A 16,958-nucleotide genomic window follows, 5' to 3' on the forward strand; every position below is an offset into this window, starting at 1 on the left:
CTCCGCGAGGGCCAACGAGGCTGGGGGCTGTGCGCAAGGACTGTTTTATAAGAGTTTTTCCTCTCTGTTTTTTGGAAGGATCAAGTAGTCCTTTGCATCCTTATCCAGGTGTCCACTCAGTTTTTAATGTCTTCTGGAAAACTCTGGGACAAGCACTGTCTGAATCTCTAAAGTAGTGCAAGCTTGGCCATGATCTGCCCCTCACATCACTGGTCACACACCACAAATGGCCTTTTCACCTGGGTGCCTTAGTAGGACTGCAGACAACTACCTTCCCCAATACTGAAACAACAGGAAATTCCTCTCCTCCAGAAAGTGCATCCTTTTACTCTGCACCATTTCTCTTCGCCCACAGAACAGCTCAAGGGCTGGAAGGTGTAATATTGAGCCAGCTAGGCTGGTTCAGGTGCTCACTTCAGGTAAGTGATTTTTCAAAGGGCGCTGCAATTCTGGATGCCCTATGTGGGAGTCACATTGGGTCTGGCTTCAACTTGAGAACTCCACCTGTTGGCATTGTGGGTACTCAGCACTTCTGGATAACCAGAGATTAACATGCCACCTTCTGCAAATGTTTTCCCTTCTTTTTCCCAGCTTTACCTCCACTCTTACACCACTCACACACTGCATTTGCTCCTAAAGCAGCAACAACATTCTCCACCTCCAGGTTCTGCCCAAAAAGAAAAGGTGTGGATACTACATAAGTCTATCCCCAAACTCTCGACAATCCAGTATAGGCTTCTGGAGGCTGAGGCCATTATTTGCATTCAGCCATTACATGAGTGAATAAGGTGTTTAAGGCACCTCTCAGAATGGGCTCTGAACATTAGTCAATGTTTATACAGACCGCCAAAAACTGAAATGACTGCTACATGCTAAGCATTACCATACCAGGGATCCATTTAAGTAAAAGCAGGGCAGAAAGTAAAGGAAACAAAAAACTTATTTCTTCTGTCCAGCACAATTATTGCCAGACTTATGTATGCTAAAAACACCCAATAACCCATCTAACACAGTAAATTAATGTTTATGCTATTAAGTTTAGACAATCTTATGCTGAAAGCTTTTCAAACTACAGGAAATTGCATGTTGCGCAGGGACAACTGTATACAATTACAGTGATTTTGTAAAATGGCAGAGATATAAAGCAGAAACTGAGTAGCCAGCAAGGCTTCTAAATCACACAGATAACAAGTACGTCCTGGCAGGCCAGTAGTCTACGGTTTTCTCACGGCTGTTGCTAGAGAAGGGAATTATAGCCATAGTCTCAAAATTTAAGATGACTCAGTGCATTACACACCTGTATCTGAGAGGCAACGACAGACAGGTGGGATCAGCAAATACCACTACTGCCACACTGGAGCCACCACACATCACCCAGATTTATTATTATCCCGTCTTGCACCACCAGCTGGCACCCGTAGTAAAAGTGCCACCAAAAAGGACACTTACTGGAAATATTTGGGTCAACCCCTGTGTTTCTTTAGGATGCAAAAGCTCCAAAGAGATCCAAAGAGCAAAAAGATGAAATCCAGCGAGTGGGATGCTCTCCCAGGCAGAAAGCTCCCAGCTGCTTTGCTAAAGGCCACAGCAATATGTCTGCTTTATGCTTGTTGTCACGAACGATTGTTTAACTGTACTTAGTGCAGCTCTACCTTGACACAGTAAACGTCGTCATAATACAGCCTAGGTAAAGCATTTAGCTTACCAAGTCCTACTGCACACTTTGTCAAACATCTGAAGGACTGCAGTGCCTCTGACTTTTTTTCTGATGTCTTTCAGGTATACAGCGGTCTTAAAAGGTAGTTTTCATGAATGCAAAACCAGGCAGGGACTTGTATAAGAGCTACTGGTCCTATTCTTTACCTTATTCATTGTACTGTTCACAGCTCTTTTCATTGCCAGTCGCCCCTCGCTAAACAATTTCAGAAGTGTCATTTGCACACAAAACGAGTATATATTATACCTTTCAGTTGCATATGGTAGATTATCAGTTTGTGTGTATCAGCTAAGCAGAACATTGACAGCTGTGTAGACACATCTCAGCTGATACTAAAAGAAGTCTTGTTGGCAGTTTTGATCTTAAGGTAAATACACTGGAAAACTTAGTTCTAATTAGGCTGAAAGGCAGATACGATTTTCTGGAATGAACACTAAACGGATGCTGGCAATAACACCATCTTTGCAAAGTATCTTGCTTGGTTTGTCTTAAAAAGATAACATTTTCAAGATAAAATATTCTGACTTACAAGTGATACGTCCCTGCTGTTTGTGTGTTCAGAAAAATCTGAATTTTGTATTTTAAGCTGCGTGTCATGCTTCATTAATATGAAATCACCATCCTGCATCACAGCCATATTAGCCAAGCTCCAAGTGACCTAATTAATTTTTAATATTTCATAGTTTGTTAAAAGCTGAAACGAGAGATCACTAACACAGCTCTGACACCCCCTGTCATGAATCAAAAGATGTAGGGAAAAGGTCATGTACTTACTAACTGGCACAAAACCAAATTCATCATTATAAAATGAGAGAACAGAAATGAAGACTGCATTTCCCTGCATTATGCTTCTCTCTTTGTAAGAGCATCCATCAACTTGCATGATACCAACAAGCAGAATTTATTTCTATGCATGTCCCCAAATAAAAGGTCAGAGAGATGTGAGAAAGAGAAGAAATAAGGATTGCAGCCTTTGTCTAAGCAAGAAGTCGTTCCTTCCCTTTAAAGCAAACTTAGTAGCACCAGCCTTTGAAGACCAAAAGGAGAAACAATTCCCAACCACATAAAGAAACTAACAAGTCCCTTATATGGCTAAGAATTGCAATGCCTTTTTTTTTTCCACAGCCAGAAAAATTAGAGCAAGAGGGAAAAAGAGAGCAAACTTTAAACAGGCAATTCTCCGAGCACCAGGATATTCACACAGGCACATCATTGCAGCTTTAAGAACTGCCAAGTACTTTCTTCTTTAAAGGGAAGGAGGACATTACACCAGGTGAGTCCCCGAAATCTAGATTTTCACTCTCCTGCTGTAACTATGGATACCTAGCTTTAAAAACCTTTTGTGATGTAGCGGTACACCCGGCTCCCTTATCTCCTCCTCTGGCAAAACGCCTCCATCTGAAGTCCCCTAATCTTTCTTTATCTCGCAGGTCACCCACGCACCACCTCAAGGTTTTGCCAGCTCTGGCACCGCACATCCAAAACAACCCCTATCTACTGCATCTTCAATCTGCGTCTCACCCTCCAGTAACCCTGGGGTGAGGGGTTACCAGCTTCTCACCCAGGAAGGCAACTAGATCGCATCACGTGTTGTTTCAAATAACCAGAGTGTTTCTCACAAGCAAGTCAAACGGGACTCGATGGTTGATCCAGCCCTGCTGCCTCCCGTCGGTGCGAGGCCACATGCGGAAAGGTCAGACTCCCGGGCAGCGTCGATACTGAACTTTGAATGGCTCAGCCTGGCTGGCCTCTAAATATAGCTGGGCAGAGGAAGGGCTGTGAAAGGGGGTGGGGAAGGGCGCAGGACAGAAGCCAAATGAGCAATCAGTTAAATAAAACAACATCGTACCGGTCCACCCGTAAGACTCCTGCTCTTCTCTGCCACACTCTGCAGTGGAGTATGTAAGTGCAGCTTCAGCAATTAGACAGTTAGTGCAAACTCACAGAATACGAACAAACTGCTGCTTGATTTATACTTCGGGAAAGGGAATACAAATCCGTTCAACAACTTTTCTTCTTGAATAAGTTTGAATCACACAGGAGTGACATCACTTCCACTACATGACAGCCCATAAATCATCATCAACCACATGGTACCATCCATAACACGTGTCATGGAGACACCAACGAGGAACAAAGTATCAGAGTGCGTTACATCGTAAACATGCAATCTTAAGCGTCTTCGGGCTTCTTCTATGACCTATGTAAGTCAGGTGGCTTATTTCATTTGTTTGCATCTGAATGAAGTCAATACAATTAACAGAGGAACCCTTATACAAAAATCTGTCCAAACAATTTCATCTGCAGAAATTTACCACAAATGGAACAAAAATGTAAATATTTCCTTTTTAAATAAATAACCACATTTGATACTGAAGTTGACTTTACAACAAATAAGCAGAGAGGGAATTTACTCCCACCATGGTTGCAAGCAAGCAAGAAACAAACAAGGAAGACAAGAAGAAAGAGGAAAAAAAAAACCTGTCTTTGCATCCAAAACTAGGAAAAATAATCTTTTTGCCTTATTTGAGAGTGTCAGGCCTGAAAAGTCTTTCAGCTAATAAAAACTTCTAGAAGAAATTAGACTTTGCTGTAAACCAACAAAATCAAAGAGGCAGCATGGCTCAGGAATTCAATGGGAAGCTCCAACATGCAACTACAGATGTGAAGCAAAGGTTGCTTGTCCTTTCTCCACTTAGCAACACTGAACTCTGAAAAGACCTACACAGAAAACTGACTCGTTTTTAATTTCAAAGAGGCTACAGGGTATTTTTATCTTAAGAATTTTATAAATAAAAGCAAAAGCAGCTCTTTGCTCTATCCTTTACTTTTTGTGGATTAACCACTCTTCCTCTCTCACAGAAATTGCTAATCCTCGTTATAGGCACTGGGCTCCATGCAAGACATCTCCTATGGCAATTAGGCTCCCACTCGTATAAATCTTATCTCAGCTGTGGCAGAGAGAGACAGAAAGACAGAACGTCTGGATTTTGCTGCTCATTCTCTAAAGTTGTAGAATCAGAATAAATAATGTTAAACAGAAATTATAGCTATCGAAAACCCAAAATGCTCTTAAATATCAGAGGAGGTATGTCCTCACCCACTTGTACAATGCCAAATCATTTTGATAGACAGTTCCTGTTTCTTTTGTAATCTGTTTTTTTTTTTTTAACCTGCATATTGTTCAGCTGTCCTGGTTTTGCCATGCAGAACAGAATGTGCTTTGTGGGCCAGATTCTGTTGCCTTCAGTAAGGCAGAATCTCTTTCATTGATTTTTCAAGGGAAGCAGAACAGATTCCTCTTGCTATAACTTCTCTTCAATATTATTATCGTTAATGAGCTACTTAAAATGTTGGTATGTCATTCTGCATCAGCAGACACCATTCTCAGGCTGATACCCTGCACATTTAGGGTAGCTCTCTGTGTAAAAGTGTTTGCTTCTAAACTTCCCTCCGTCACTCAACCTTGCCCATATGAGTGGGAAAGCAATTGCGAAACATCACTACACAAACACTCACAATATAGGCTGTGACAATATCTGAGTAAATCACTGTTCTCCATCTCCCTTCTCTGCCCATCTGCAGCCTTTGGTATGGAACAACTATATCATAAAAGCTCTTATTCACACATGCTTTTGATATTACACTATTTAATCACATACAGCTGTAGCTGATGAGACTGTTACAAAACACAATTTTAATGCAGCACTGGAAGCAAGTTCTGGAGACACATCAACCATTTTCCTCTACATAAAATTTCTAACATTAAAAGACTTTTCTTCAAGAAAAACAAAACAGAAAAAAATAATAATAAAAACAGCCCACTTTTTTTTTTTAAATCTGCTTCTCTTCCTGGACACTCTGGAATGGGCTTGTTTGCAAGTGAACTCAAAGTCACTGCCTGGAGTACAGATAGTGACAAACCCACTTCCCCCACACCAAAAAAAAAATTTTAAAACCCTGTTTGCAATTATATGCAAAGGGAACACTATCCAGGCTACTTACAACAAGACCTGAAATGAACTCAGGCATCCCACTTGGAACACATCTTTTCTTATCTGGTTTTTAATTTATGGAAATTTAAGAACTGACAGACTGATGTTTTTTACCAAGATACTTGAATTACAGTGCGAATATACCATCAGGCTTACTCTGAAAGGCCCCCATGCATAAAAAAAAAATAATCCAAGTCCAGTTCTGAAGCATTCTACTTTACTTTTCAAAGTGCACCTTGTCTAAGACATTCTAAATTATAACTATTAACACACAGCAATTGCCACAGCAAGATCTGTGTAGTCTAATCTGGCAAATGCTTGCAACTTCCGTCTTTTGTTATGAAAGTAAAATATATGGTTGCAAAATAAATCTCTGTAGCTTACAGTAATACACAAATGTTCAAAAGAGTAGAAATTTGAACTGTCCTTACCCACAGTCAGTTTGGGGTTTTTTTGTTGTTTTTTAAATTTAAACAGACTTACATTGAGACAAGACATGAAAGGAAGATGGACTAAGAGATTCAACATTATTTTAATATATATCATGGTGTCCCTTACAGCAGCAAAAGTATTTTTATCCAGGCATGTAAGGATCAATGGCAAACAGAAATGGAAAACAAATGAGTTCATATATTTTTTCATTTTCATCAGAACATAACTTTTATCTTCCTTATTGTTTAAAGCAACTGGCAAAATACTGGAGTTTGATATTAATATTACTGTCAAAATTAGAGCCAGGCCTAAATATTTCTAAATGGCATTTAAACGAATTCATATTTCTTTCAGGCAGCTCTCAGAGGCATTTAAAACACGCTGCAATGTACTGAATCAAACAGGGGCTAAGTGCGAACGAACTTCATTCCTAGAAATGCATTTCTCTATTTGCAAGTGTTTGCCTTTACTTTGGCACGATCACATGGGCTCCAGCTAGACTTTTGAGCTCTGGCAGGAATCCAAGCTGCAGATGGTTGGAAATGCAGCCTGAAATCAGTGTGTGGTTGATGAATTACTCCTTACACCTGACCCCTGCTTCACACCAGGCACCAAACACAATCTGAACACTACCAGCCAGAGAAGCCCTGTCAGGCATCTCCGTATCTGGAACGCTTTCTTCAAGGCCTTCTGTATGGCCAGATGGCCAAAAGTGGGGAATGCGGTAAACTTGCTAAACAGGAACGCGAGTGACAAAAAAGCATGGGATTGGTAGGTACAAGGTGAAGAGAGGCAAAATCTTTGTGCCGATTCCAAAAATACGCTTTCTAAAAGAGGCTGATGGAGCGAGGCGTGCTTATGGCACACAACCGAAAGAGGTCCCCAATTCCTTTGTGCCAAAGGATGCCCTAAAATTGGCAAAGAGGAAATAACACACCTACACCCACCCAAACACGTACCCATAAAATTACTTTATCGAGCCTAAACTCTTCCAGCTATGCCAGTTTGAATTTCCCAATTGTTTTTTCCTCAGGTGGGGCATGTATCTGTCACCTCAGGAACACGCTCATTAAGCCACTCTTGCCAGCGGGCCAGTCTGCACACTTATCACAGCCGTAGAGACGGGATTATATTCACATAGGTGTTGGGAAATCACACTTTGTCCTTTTGCATGTGTTCACATGCACATCAGGCATACAGAGAGGAAGAGGTATCGTGCGTACAGTAAACATCACCTCTCCGTTTGGAGTATTCAGCCTTCTGACTGGGTAACAGAGTCAACACCATGAGAGTTAAACTACCAAATCCAGACCATGACTAATGGATGGGAAATATCTGGAGAATGCATGAAAGCAAACTGCACTGAAATAGCGGCTAAACTGGCATATTTTTACCCCAAATGCAGGTAGAGCAATCGTAAACCAAACAATTCCTGTTGGCAGGTACCCGCTGCACCTCCTCCTTTCTACCCGAGTGATTCTGTTTTTTTCAGTGAACTGTTTGCAGACAGAGCTTACACCCCAGCTCTAGATCTAATCATAAGCTGCAGAGGACAAAGATAAAACATAGTGTCTACTAAATTAAAGAGATTCTTCCAAATATATTCAAATAATATATTTGAATATATATATATTCAGTTAATATTTTTTCTCCATTTTTCATACTACTACATGATATTTCATGGTGCTTAGTTTTGTTTTCCACTGTGCAAAATGGCAAAGAGAAAAAGAATTTGCTTTGGCAACTAAGAAACAAAAGAAAAAAAATCCAGACCACAATGCAAGATTTGGCATGATTATCATTTCATATGTGGCAGTTTACAACATACTCCTGTAAAGCGGTTGTTTGAGTAGTTACGCCATCAGCAAGGATGCAACTAAGGAAATTCACTTAGCGTCTCAAAATAAAATAAAAACTACTATAGATTCTCATCAGATATATATAATATACGTGAGCTGAACCAGCTCCATGCGTTAGTCTTTGCAACAAGAACACAAGACTTCACTTTAAACATTTTTGGTTACTGTTTTTGAAATAAACTCCTAGGACAACTGGACTCTGCTCTCAGGATCTGCCTACAGAAGTTCCAACACTGTACTTTCAAACTGCAGTTGTCAGACAGCGTCATGCCAAAACGAGAAAAATAACGTTATGTCTTTCCTCAAACCCCGTGCTTGTCCTTAAGAGTCGTATTAAATTCCTTGCAACTGCCTCTTAAAAATTGACTTCCTCCCCCTGCCCCCCTTTTCATTTTTGGATGACAACAGTTTGTCTAAACCGGCAATTAAAGTTTTAGCTTCAGTGGTGGCATCTGATAATGAAGGAGCACAAGTAAACTGAAAAATAAGAGTGTGCTTCGTGTTCCACAAAAGGCCGCAGAACACTACAAACCCAAAGCAATCAGGCAAACATATGGAATCCATTTTTTCTATTTATAATCCCATTACCCGTATAGCTATTCATTTACACCATTTCTGCACAACAACATGCCAGCTACATTAGAAGACACAAACACAGAGCGTAGACCGAGGTCTTGCACAGCTCCGTGCTCCCCCGTGAGAAGGACGTGATGCACAGTAACGCGGTACTTCTCAAAGAAGGACCGAGGCAACTTCACCAAACAAGCAAAGCGAAAGCAGCGCTTCACCCAAATGCACTGGGGGAACATGGATTTCCAAACTTTGCCCGTTGACCGTGCTGCCACTCCGCCTTTCACGAGCTGTATGCAAACACCATAAGAAAGCCTAGAATTTCCTTCTTAATTACAAATGAATGCACACACCCCCGTCAGCGTGCATGACTATGAGTACAAAAACACATTCTTTCTGTAGAGCTGAATCCTACCATGCTCGATACAAAAAGCAGCTTTTTGAAAATAAAAAGCTGGAGTTCACAGGACAGCTGGAATCATACAGGGGTTTATTAATATGCGTTGCTCCAATAGGCATGATAAAAGATACAGCTCTCCACCACAACGTTATTTGATTACCCAACTATTAGCTTTAGACATACAATGGATCTAACTGCTTTAAAATGTCCCAGAAGCTGATGGCTAGCTTTAAGGTAACAAAATCCAGATGCTGCCTGTCTGCACTGCTCTAAACTCTTACGGTCTATAGAAGAGAAATACTTGTACACGTGTGCATATATACGCGTGTGTATGTGTGTTTATTATTTAGGTTTTATGTATGCATTTAACTGTGGAGCAAGAAAAAAAAAGAAAAATTAATGCCATATAAAACATATCACCAATTTGACGTTTTACCTGTCCTTACAGTAATAGCACGTGTGTGCAAAGACAGACACACATGACTTTTCACGGGGTTGATAATTTTATATACCGGCTATAAAAGTGCATTTAATTTATTTTTTAAAGCATCGGGTTAAAAAAAGCCACAGTACGGAAAAGCTATTGTTACTATTTTAAGCTCAAATACAAGGTTAATTTCCTCAAAAAGCTTATTTTACAAAGTTAAAAAAAATGAGCAAAAAAGGGAAGAAAAATAGGACTGGCAAAATCTAAGCTACGTGAGTAAAAGGCATGGAATGTCCAATATTTCTCCTCCAATACTCGAGGCTATTGTTCTTTCAAAAAAACACCATCAATTGTTTCATGTCCTTGGCTTGCCAGGTTTTGAGGAATAGCATCAGTCTACGTCCCCCAATCCCCCAAACAGTTAAAGCTATAGGCAATATTGCAGTCGAGCTAGGGACGGGCTGCTGCTGCAACAGCAACAATACACACTAAATGGTCACAAAGGTAAAACGCAATTTGGATCGACCTTGAAAGGAAGGGGGGAGGAAAAAACCCACCATCATAAAAATCACTCCAAAATACAAAATTAAAAAAAGGCTACATTTTATACAAAAAAATTCTGCATGATACAGTGAAAGAAACAGCAGAGCAAAGAAGCGAGATGTAACCCTGCCATGAATTACAAGGCTGTAATCATATTGAGTGGTTCTGGTGTCATCGCAACTCCAACCAGCCTGAATCGCAGTTGTGACAATTAGTTAATTTATATAATGCAGTAGTCAGGCTATAAACGTTAACGGGAAAGTAATTTTATTAACAAGGAAATATAACTTATCCTTTCAGAACTGCAGCCAGATCAACGTGTTTCAAACCAAAAGTCTGGAGAAGTCAGCCTCCCCTGTGGCACTTCACCACACACAGATGCACACGTCAAATGTCCCATGTGTTAAATTTGCCACAGAAGCTCAGTATGTATATGTGTACGCAGTGCCATACGCACGTGTGCGCGCGCCCTGCCTGTTTTTTGCTATTTTTTTTTTTTAAAAAAACCCCTAAAGGATGTTAGTTTGACTGAAACTGTTAATCTGTGGCTGTGAGGTCACACTTCAGAACAGTATTTCCACCATCACACCCCCCGCTTCCCCCCCCCCCCCCCCCCCCCCCCTTAAATACAGTGTCCTAACAGGGTTTGCGAACTTTCGGTTTAGGAATTTCTTTTGTTACTGTCCCTCGGTCACGCAGGAAATCTTTTCAGAGAGCAGACTATTATACAATAGCATTAGAAAAATAAAGCTTTAATTAACTAACTCATGGCCAGGTAGTGTCGACTTCACTCAGCCTCTTCAGGAGATGCAGGCCTGCTTTCCAGTCTGCTGGCATTTTTAAAATTATCAAGAAAAAAAGAAAGAAAAAGGAAGAGTCTGCACTTGGATACGTTCTCTGAAAGTAGTCACCCTCTATTTCTAGACCTTATAAATGCAACAGAGTACGGCCGTATAGTCCTCGATATTTAGTGAAATATTAAAAGCAGTGCAACGCACTGAAACAAACTCCACCAGATTTACAGTCGGTTGGCTCCCAGCTCTCCTCCGAGCTCCACAGCATCTCCTCCTCAGCTGATTAAAAGTTTGAGTTGCCACAGACAGCTTTTCTAACAGCAAAATGCTTTCAAGCTCCGAATAAACTGTAGAGATGCCGGGAAGAGCCACCAAAACAGCGTTTCGTGCCTGATGCTGTCCAGAGCAATCTTTATCCTATGCCATGATAAACACGCTACCTGCCCGGCGTTACGATAGCGTTAACCACAGCGGTCTCCCCAAACAATAAAAGAAATTAGCCGACGCCAGCAGCCCTTGGGGGGGGGGGGGGGGGGGGGGGGGGGCGCGGAAAAAATGAATTAAAATAAATACAGAGGCGAGGGGGAGGGCAGGCGGTAACCTTCCTGCCTCTCACGCCTGCTTTCTGCCTACCAGCTCCGCTCTGCGTGACACCGAGCCCGAGGAAGCGACGGGAAAATCGCCACCGAGGAGGGGCGAGCCCGCAATGTGCGCCGCTGCCCCCCGCCCGCCCGGCCCCGCCGACCCCTACCTTGGTTTGGAGATAGTGGGGGTAGTAGTAGGTGTACTGGGGGTACATTGGCTGCTGGTCCAGGCGTTTGCCCATGTAGCTGGAGTCCTTCTGGCTGGTGCAGGGAACTCGTTGGCAGGGTGTAGTGCCCCAGGGCCTTTCTTCCTCTCACGCCGCTATTCCTGACAGCGCGGGCGACGGAGGGAGGCTGCCGAGACTTCCTCGCCGTCTACCGCGCGTTACTTCCAGAGCAGCCAAAAACACGCACGCACATATATGTGTGTGTATACGCGTGTGTGTGTGTGAGAAGGGGGGGGGGGGGTGGGGGGGGGGCGTGGGGTGTGCGCGCGGGGCGGTGGGTGGCTGGGTGGGTGTGAGCCCCCTGCCCGCGGCGGAGCAGCCCGCCGCCGGCCCTGCCCGCCGCCCGGCCCGGGAGGGGAACGTCCTGCCACGGGAGCCGGGAAGACAGTGCAACTCCAAACCTCCGCAGAGCCGCCCGCCCGCTCGTTCTCCTCGTCCTCTCCTCGGCTCGGCTCGCCCCGCTCTCGAGCCCTCCCCTCTCGCTCCCCACCCGCCCCTCTTCCAACACACACACACACACACAAAAAAAAAAAAAAAGGGAAAAATAAAGGAAAAAAAAAAGAAAAGAAAAGAAAAAAAAAAGGGGGGGGGGGGGGAGGGAAGAGCCTTCCCCAGCCTAGTTGCCGCTGCCTCCCTCACGGAGTGACATGGTGCTCAGGGCTCGTCCCGTCTTTCATTCAAACCCCCTCCGCGCCGCGCCGCCGGTGGGAGGGACCTCGGCGCGCCGCTCCCCCGGGAGGCCGGCGCAGGCCCCGCCGCCGCCCCCGCCCCCGCCCGCCCGCCCGCCGCTCCCCGCGCCCCGCCGCCGCCCCCGCGAGCGCCGAGGAGCGGCCGTGGGACTCGGGAAACCCTAGCGCCGGGGGGCGGGGGCGGGGGCGAGAGAAGCCCCACAAGGCATTTTTAATTTTTTTAAATTTTTTTTTTTTTTTTTAAGGAACAGGCAGGGGAAGGTCACGGAGCCCCGTCGCCGAGCAGGGAAGTCGTCGTGTCCCCCGGTCGTCGTGTCCCCCCGTCCCCCCCCCCCCCCCGGGCCTCCTCAGAAAACTACTCCGTGCCGTCATCCGGCACTTCGCGGAGAGGCGACCCGGGGCCAGACATATTAAATACATACTTTGTTAGACCGCTTATATAAGACTTGATTTATTTAAAGTTGGAACAAAATGGAGGAAGAGGGTGATGAAGAAAGTCGCCCGGCCTGACTTTACGGCTCCTTTCAGCCAGGCGTGTGAAAAAAATACCACAGTGCCACAAAAGTTACCCGCGGCTCCGTTTCCCCCCCTCCTCCCCCCAAGGCGGCGGGGCTCCCCCGGCCGCAGCAGCACGCCCCGCCGCCGCCCGGGCCCAGGTGAGGGCCAGGTGTGACCCCCGCACCCGGCGGGGACCCCCACACCTGCCACAAATCCCAGGCGGGCTGGACCCGTGTCAGCCACAACGCTCCCAAATATTTGTCCTCCGAAAGACTGGAAGGAAGAGTATGTCTTGCAACAGGACTGTGAATCACCAGCAAGAAAGCGCGTGAATAACAAAATGTTTCCTCTTGTACACAAATCCCAGGATTTCTCCTTTTTTTTTTTTTTTTAATCACTTATTCCTTTAACACGTCATCAAATTCCTGGGCCTTTCCACAGTGGCTTTGCCTATTTCTAAATTTGGGGGGGAGAGGGGGGGAATGTGGGGCAGCAGTTTCTTTTTGTTTTTATTTAAATCATCGGTAGTATTGCAGCAGGATTGTCAGCTGCTGCATTATCAACCAAATTGCTTCAGGGGAAAAAAAAAAAAGAATTATAAAAAGAATTTCTTTAAAGGGACACTTCTCAAGGCTGGTAGAGCTAAAATTAGACTTGCCAGCTGTGTTTTGGTTTGTGGGCACGTGCTTGCACATGACAGGAACATGGAAATATCACGCTTTACTCTGGCAGTTCGCTGTTCTCGTAAGCAGAGGCTTTTGTTATGGATTCATATAACTGCCCCATAGCCAGTTAGTTCACGAGCGGAGGAAAGCAGCTGAAGGAAGTGGGCAGTGTGGGAAGACATGCATGTGCTAGAAATACTGCCTATATATCCGTGCATACTACACAGATACACTGTGCTTTCATCACCGGGCATTAATAATTATTGGCATTTAGGTACCAGTCCTGTGCCACATGGTAGGAACAAGGTGCCGCTCTTACGCAAGTATTCACCCCGTGTTTCAGGAGAAAAAACTTTTGCAAAACGAGTGCTCTGTTCCCAGAACACTGTACAGGCATTAACCGGGCTCTCTTGCCCATCCAGAGGAGCACTGTGGAGCACCACCATGGCCCCAGACACCTTCCAAACCTGCCAAAACAGATCCAGAAGAAAGACCAGGTTGGGTAAACTATTGAGTATTTTCAATTCCTACTGAAGTCCAAGCTGGCCAGGACCGTGTGGTCCCTCAGAAGCTCAGACCAGAAGTGAACGAAGAAAAAAGATAGCAAAGGGAGGAGAAGCCTGCAATTCCCGTCTCCGAGCCCGATGGTTTATATTGCTGCTCGGCTTTAAATACACTGCCTCTTATGGTAGTGTGTGATACTCCAGTGATACTCTTGCTTATGCTCTTCCCCCCCGCCCTGCTTTCCCCGAGGGTGAAATAGACTGTTTGAGGGTTGGTATCTGCAGAAGTGAATAGCGATTACCTTGGTGGTACGTGATACTTTGAGCCTGACAACTTTCAGATTGTTCTTTCAACTGCCAGAATTAAGTCGTTGTGCTTCTCTCCCCACCTTCTCACTTTTCCCTCAGGATATTAACGCAGTTTTTCTTTCTAAGTGGTTTGCTTGTAGAAGTGGATGTAACCAGATTTGGGGGAAGAAAGAACCTATGTGTACAGGGTGAAATAAAAAAGAAATACTAAGGAAGTAGAGAACCATGCATTCTGACCAAGAGATCTGTCTGAACATGCAAGGTTTGCTGTGGCGGTTACTTTAAGTCCGGGAAGGACTATTTTGGCTGTGTCACCTGACTACCGTGACTATTTCACATCATGCCATAAAATTTAATGCAAGATTTCCACACACACCCCCATCAGACGCACTGGCCAGTAGCACCAGCAGTTCTCGCAACTAGGAAAAGGTCATGAGCTGCAGGAGAAGCAGGACTGACCTGAGTGGGTAACAGCTCCACCTGCCTCCTGCTCTCTCCCAGCAAAAGTCTTAAATATGCAGATGGTTTGGATTTCCCTCTTCACCTGTAATCCTGACAAGGTGCTGAGCAGTCTCTGCTGTTTGTTTCAAGTGCTCAGCACCTTGCACGATTTAGCCTTCAGAGATGCAAGAAGAGTGGAGGCAGCAAAAATAGGAATTCAATATAAAAAGAGTGGGGGCCAAGAGGAGAAGACGGGAGGCAATATAGCATAGCAAAAATGCAAATGAACAGCCACAAAAGCAGATTTAGATAGCACACGGCCTCTGAACAAATGCTAGTGCTGGAAAATGGAAAATTTCCATTTGCAAAATACAGACATCAAAAAGATCATCTGTGACTTGGGAGCACACTGTTTAAATAGAATCCCCTTCATTTTCTGGCCTGTGCATTTGAATAACCGAATCCACTTGCAAACTGAAATAGCAGTTTGCCTACCGAGTGTTAAGTTTAAATGTTCCTCAAAAGAAAAGACAAGCTGTTCGATCCCAGTGAGCAACAGCGAGCAAACTTCACAATGTTTTTTTCCCCCTATTGGAGGCTCATTATCAAGCCCAAGCCAGGCCCTCTTGCGGGAATCCAGCGAGCGAGCCAAGTCCCCGCGCACCTGCAAAGGTGTTGCTGCCACCAGTGTCACCGCTGTGGGGGGGAGATTCACAGGGCAGGCAAGCAATAAGGATCTCTTCAACAAGATGTTTGGAAATAAAATAAAATAAATGGGAACAGATCAACTGTAAACCAGACAGCCAAATACATTCGAACCAAAGGATATTAACTCAGCAACAACCAAAGCTGTGGATAAGAAACCCGGAGTTAACTGACAGGAAAAAAAAAAAAAAAGAGGGAATGCTTCTCCTGGCAGCCTGATGTACAGAAATTACATATGTTTGGATGTATTTTTACCTTTCATAAGATGCACATTTCTTCATTCACAAAAAAAACTAGTTAAAAGACAAAAGCGGACACCGAGTAGGAGAATGTAATTCAGGGGCTCCTCTTCGCTAAGCTACAATTTTACATACACTTTTTTCTTTCTTTTTGTTTTATTAAGTTTTTTACCTATCCTGTGAAAGCCTTCTAAAGTCACAGGTATCAGAATCAGGGAGCAATTCAAACATTTTCTAGCTCCTTGCTCTGGAAAAGCAGCAATACGTATTCTGGAAGTATCAACTTTTGACAAAATTCTGTCAAAATTGTCTAAGTCAGGACTAGGGAAACTTTGCTTGCTAGGCAGTAGAAATACAGCTACCACCACCTAAAGCAATATAATAGGTTAAAGAAAAAAAAAAAAAAAAAGAGCAACAATTATCTTGGGCTTAAATTTTTGACACTGTCTTTCTGCTTCTATTCTCTCTATTTACTCATTAAAGCTGTTTCAAAGGAGACCATAGTGACGATTGACAGCTTGTTTACAATGGGTTACAAGAAGAATACTGATTTTATTTCTAGATATGTCAGCTCCTTCAGTCCAGGTACCTTAAAACTACATTGATGAACACAGAATCTTGCCATTTAATAGTTCATTAATCAAGCTGATTTGCCTCAGGATAGCTAACTGAATTTCTAACAAACGATATATCCCGGTGCAACCATCAGTAAAGCACGTGATAACAATGGAGAAGGTGGGGGGAAGAAGACACAGAGGAACAGAACACTTAGGTTAACGACGACAGCATTAAGTGTCTGGGATCAACAAAATCCCTCTGAGTTGGGGCACGCCACCGTTTTCAGATGTCCTCCTCTCACAAGACACCAAACACCACCAAGGGTGCCTTTCCCATCTGCATGAAAAATGGGCCAGGTCTGCTCTCCACACTTCAGCCCTAACCATCGCAGCACCAAAAAGTCTAGAATTAGGCAAAGCCGCAGATGGCTCAGAGTAAATCTGAAGGAGTCAATGTATGAGATTTTGCCATCTATCTATCATTAGATTTCATTATTTTTCACTTTATCATCTTCTATCTTAATACTATGGCTCAGGTGTTTCCATTGGTCTACTTTTACATAAAGGCCCAATCCTAAAGGAAATCTTCAGATAGCAGCAGAGTGAAAATTTTGGGGAAAAAATCTGCAGCAGTGAACATTCCCTGCTACCAAATTGTTTGTGTTTGCCATCTGATGTGATCTCTTACCTCAACAAGCAAACCAAACTAGCAGCCAATTGTACAGACAGCCCAAAGTCATGCGTTAAAGTCCTTTTTCTGCAGGTGTTAACGGATACAAACGAAGTAAATAATATAGTCTTATT

The 16,958-nt window shown here is 43.7% G+C and overlaps 1 protein-coding gene across 12 annotated transcripts in view; it reads right to left on the reverse strand.

The window, feature by feature from the left end:
• Positions 1-16,958, reverse strand: part of RBMS3 (RNA binding motif single stranded interacting protein 3) — a 724,789-nt gene that overhangs the window by 443,568 nt on the left and 264,263 nt on the right. For 3 of the 12 annotated variants that reach the window (XM_064444229.1, XM_064444232.1, XM_064444231.1), the window contains exon 1: positions 11,489-12,046. The exons of 8 other annotated variants lie outside the window; for them this stretch is intronic. In XM_064444229.1, coding sequence (XP_064300299.1) covers positions 11,489-11,563 — 75 coding nt within the window. In that variant the 5' untranslated portion in view covers positions 11,564-12,046. Of the gene's footprint in view, positions 1-11,488; positions 12,048-16,958 lie in introns of those variants that run through there. One more of the 12 variants, XM_064444230.1, reaches the window with a different exon arrangement.

This window comes from Phalacrocorax carbo, chromosome 2, assembly GCF_963921805.1.
Source record: "Phalacrocorax carbo chromosome 2, bPhaCar2.1, whole genome shotgun sequence".
NCBI lineage: Eukaryota > Metazoa > Chordata > Aves > Suliformes > Phalacrocoracidae > Phalacrocorax > Phalacrocorax carbo.